Source organism: Neocloeon triangulifer, unplaced genomic scaffold (assembly GCF_031216515.1).
Source record: "Neocloeon triangulifer isolate White Clay Creek 2 clone unplaced genomic scaffold, ASM3121651v1 ptg000001l, whole genome shotgun sequence".
NCBI lineage: Eukaryota > Metazoa > Arthropoda > Insecta > Ephemeroptera > Baetidae > Neocloeon > Neocloeon triangulifer.
In genome coordinates, this window is record NW_026775544.1 from 10,136,948 (window position 1) to 10,140,187 (window position 3,240).

The window sequence follows — 3,240 nt, forward strand, 5'->3', positions numbered from 1 at the left end:
CTTTTCTTGACGCCTGAATGCAAATTTAGCCGCGCCGCGTGCTAATCTAGCAAAGCGCATCTCTTTTATTGGTAGAGACGAGTATGTTTGGAATAATAATTCAAAGTGTAGTGTCCGAAGCAAGTGTGTTTTCGATTGTGTTACTTATTATGCGTGAGAACTAAAGGACTGAGAGCTGTAAAAATTTGTTTATAAATATATTAATGAATTAAATTTGAAACGGGAGTTAATAATTAGTGAGTTAACTATTTGTTTTCTTCTTTCAATCATGTAAGTTTTGGAAATTTATTGAATTATTAATAATAACAAGCTTTTTTGTTTCTTTTGTTCCAATTAAGCTGCAGCAAAATTTATTCCATTTATTGTGTTGTTTAATTTTAAATATTAATTCACTCATATTATGATTTTTAAATTTACCCACATTAAAATTAATTTATTTGAAATTTACTAAAATATCCCTTTTCACGCTAGCTATATACTTACAAATGACCAACACGTGTTCACCCTGATTTTTCCCGCTCTTCTCGCGAAAAAACAAGCTCCTCCCTTGCCATGAGCCCCTTTCAGCTGGTCTTTTCTTAACAATGCGACCAGGTAACTCGAAAACATCTGGCTCTGACAAACAAACAGGTAAACGGCGGCAAACATGTGGCCCAAATTGTGCCGACTTTGCGAGAGGCCAGCGGCCGACGGCGCCTTCAGGGCGGTCGAATTGGACTTGGGAAAGTTCGACGAGTGGTGCCTGAAGAATTTGGGCACCAAATTGGCCGATAAAGTCGAGGACGATGACCTTCTCTGCTGCTACTGTATCTGGGACGCCAAGTATACATTTTCTTCTTATTTGATTTTTTTTTAATTCTTATTTCTCGTGAAAGGTTTTTGCAAGAAAACGAGGGTGAATATTTCTGGAGGCCTATAAAAGAAACGAGTTGTGGTATTGAAGAGCTCTACAATTATTACAAAGGTTTGTATGATAATTATATTTAATTATTAATTTGAATTTTATTTATATTTTTTATCTTTAGCTGGCAAAGTGCAACAGTGTTGGGTTTCTTTGAAAAACGTTGAAGTTAAGGTGCCTGTTATTGAAGAGAAAATCTTATCTGAAAATGAAGCTGACGAAGCTCCTTCTGATGCTGCAGGAATAATAAGTGGAGAGAAAAAATCTATTTACGGTAAAAGTAAATTATTTGAGGGGCATCATCCAGAACTCATCAAAGACGTGCACGCAAACGAAGCAATTAAGTGCAATTATCATACCCAGTGCCGCACATACTTTAAAAATGTAAAGGACCGAGATGCCCATATCAAAGAAATTCACCTGAAACCCAGAGTAGAAAAACTCTTTGATTGCGTTTACTGTCCGAAATTTCGCCTTACCAGAACTCAGTTGTACCGACATGTAAAATGGAGTCACTTTGATATCAAAATTAAATGTAAAGTTGGCAAATGTGGAGATTTTTTCAAAACGCAGGCCGATTTGGATTTGCACGTGAAAAATGCTCACAAAAAGGCTGAGGAGCGGAGAAAGTTCAAATGCTCCATTTGCGATTATAGGACTAGAGAAAAGTCAAGCTTGGATCACCACAAGGCTAAAAAACACCAAATTTCAGTCCAGCCTGTTGAGTGCCCCGAGTGCTCCAAAAGATTAATAAGCGCTCACAGTTTAGTTGCTCATATGAATCTGAGACACAAATTCCGAACTTGTCCATGCTGCGACACACAAGTTCCCATCCTAATTTTCAGCACTCACTTGACTAAGGTTTACTGCACCAAATGCTCAATTCCATTTGATTGTACCGAACAGCAAAGAAGGCACCAGACTGAGTGCAAAGGGCCTCGGCTCAGGTGCGACATGTGCCCAAGAACTTATCACCGGAAGAGTTTATTGCAATATCACATTGGCACCAGCCACCTCGGCAATCCCGTCAAAAGACTTCAGTTTAAGAATCGGCAATTTAATTGCAAAATTTGTTCGCGTTTCTTCTGTAGAAAGTCGGATTTGAAAATTCACATAAAGAGGCAACAATGTAATTTGAGACAAGTTTTCGCCTGTGCACACTGTAGTAAAGAGTTCATTAATAAAACTAGTTTGATAGCACATCTGGCACGGAAACATTTCCTCATCAACAGTGATCATCATTGCCAGCAGTGTGAAAAAGCATTCTTTTCGTCTTCCGCACTGAAATTCCACATCGAAAATGCACACTTGAAGAGGACGGTTGAATGTAAAATTTGCAAAAAGACACTCCAGGGTTATATTCTTTCAACGCATATGATGCGCATTCATGGTGTTCACGGTGTAAAAAATTTATAATACTTAACAATTATAGCTTTAATGTTGTGGTTTTGTTTTCATTTCGTTAAGCAACTGTATAAAAATAAAATTATAAAATTTGTAAAATTAAGAATTTTAGTGTAAATTGTAGTTGATCATTTTAAATTTAATTACCTTGCTTGTAGTTGATGAAATCAAAATAAAAATTTCCTATTACATTATTTGCACATTATTTTAATTTAATAAATTTATTCACTTGGATTTATCCGAAGTATCATAATCCAATACATGATTCACTGCACATTTGTATATTTCCTGGCCTGTACGTTTGTTTATATTTAAATATATTTGATTTATTCGATTGCTTTACAGGGCCCCTGAAGTCAAATTTTATATTATTATGGTTTTAACGTATTAATTTGATTTAGCAGTTTGAACAAAACATTCGCCGGGTGACCGAAAATTCAGCGCTCGTATCGGCTCAATCGGAAATTATTGGAAAAATCGGCGGTGGACTTTATCTGAAGCTTGAGAGTGGCCACGTGTGCCGGCGGCCGATGCGACACGGCAAACCAAGTAAATGAGCCCGGCGCGCGTTCAATAAAATTATAATCGCGGTTTTCCCTACCTTGGAGACACGCGGCGATGGTCCCTGGTCCGTTTGGGGTCCTCGGCAGGTCGGCAAAGTCCTCCGTCGGCTCAAATTCGGCGAAATAGGGTCGCTGGGGTGACTTTTGTTGTCACGTTGCACAAATGCAGAACACACACTCCCCCTTTATCCTGCTGGCGTCAGTGGCTGCTGCTGCTTCTTGTCCTCCAAGAGCAGAGCGAACAAGTCAGGACAGGGATGAGATTGGATGAGAGACAAACATTTCGCGAGAGGCAGGCATAGAAAAATAAAAATGAATCGCACCGACACGGATTGAATAATATATTTATCAATATAACGCATTTAAAAATTA

General features: G+C 38.2%; 1 protein-coding gene across 1 annotated transcript; it reads left to right on the forward strand.

Moving 5' to 3' along the window:
* The first annotated feature begins 218 nt into the window (after positions 1-218).
* LOC132193156 (zinc finger protein 26-like) lies at positions 219-2,499 on the forward strand. The gene is made up of 3 exons (XM_059613600.1): positions 219-822; positions 876-964; positions 1,026-2,499. The coding sequence occupies exons 1-3, from the start codon at positions 647-649 to the stop codon at positions 2,315-2,317; spliced, it is 1,557 nt and encodes a 518-aa protein (XP_059469583.1). The 5' UTR covers positions 219-646; the 3' UTR covers positions 2,318-2,499.
* The last annotated feature ends 741 nt before the right edge of the window (positions 2,500-3,240 follow it).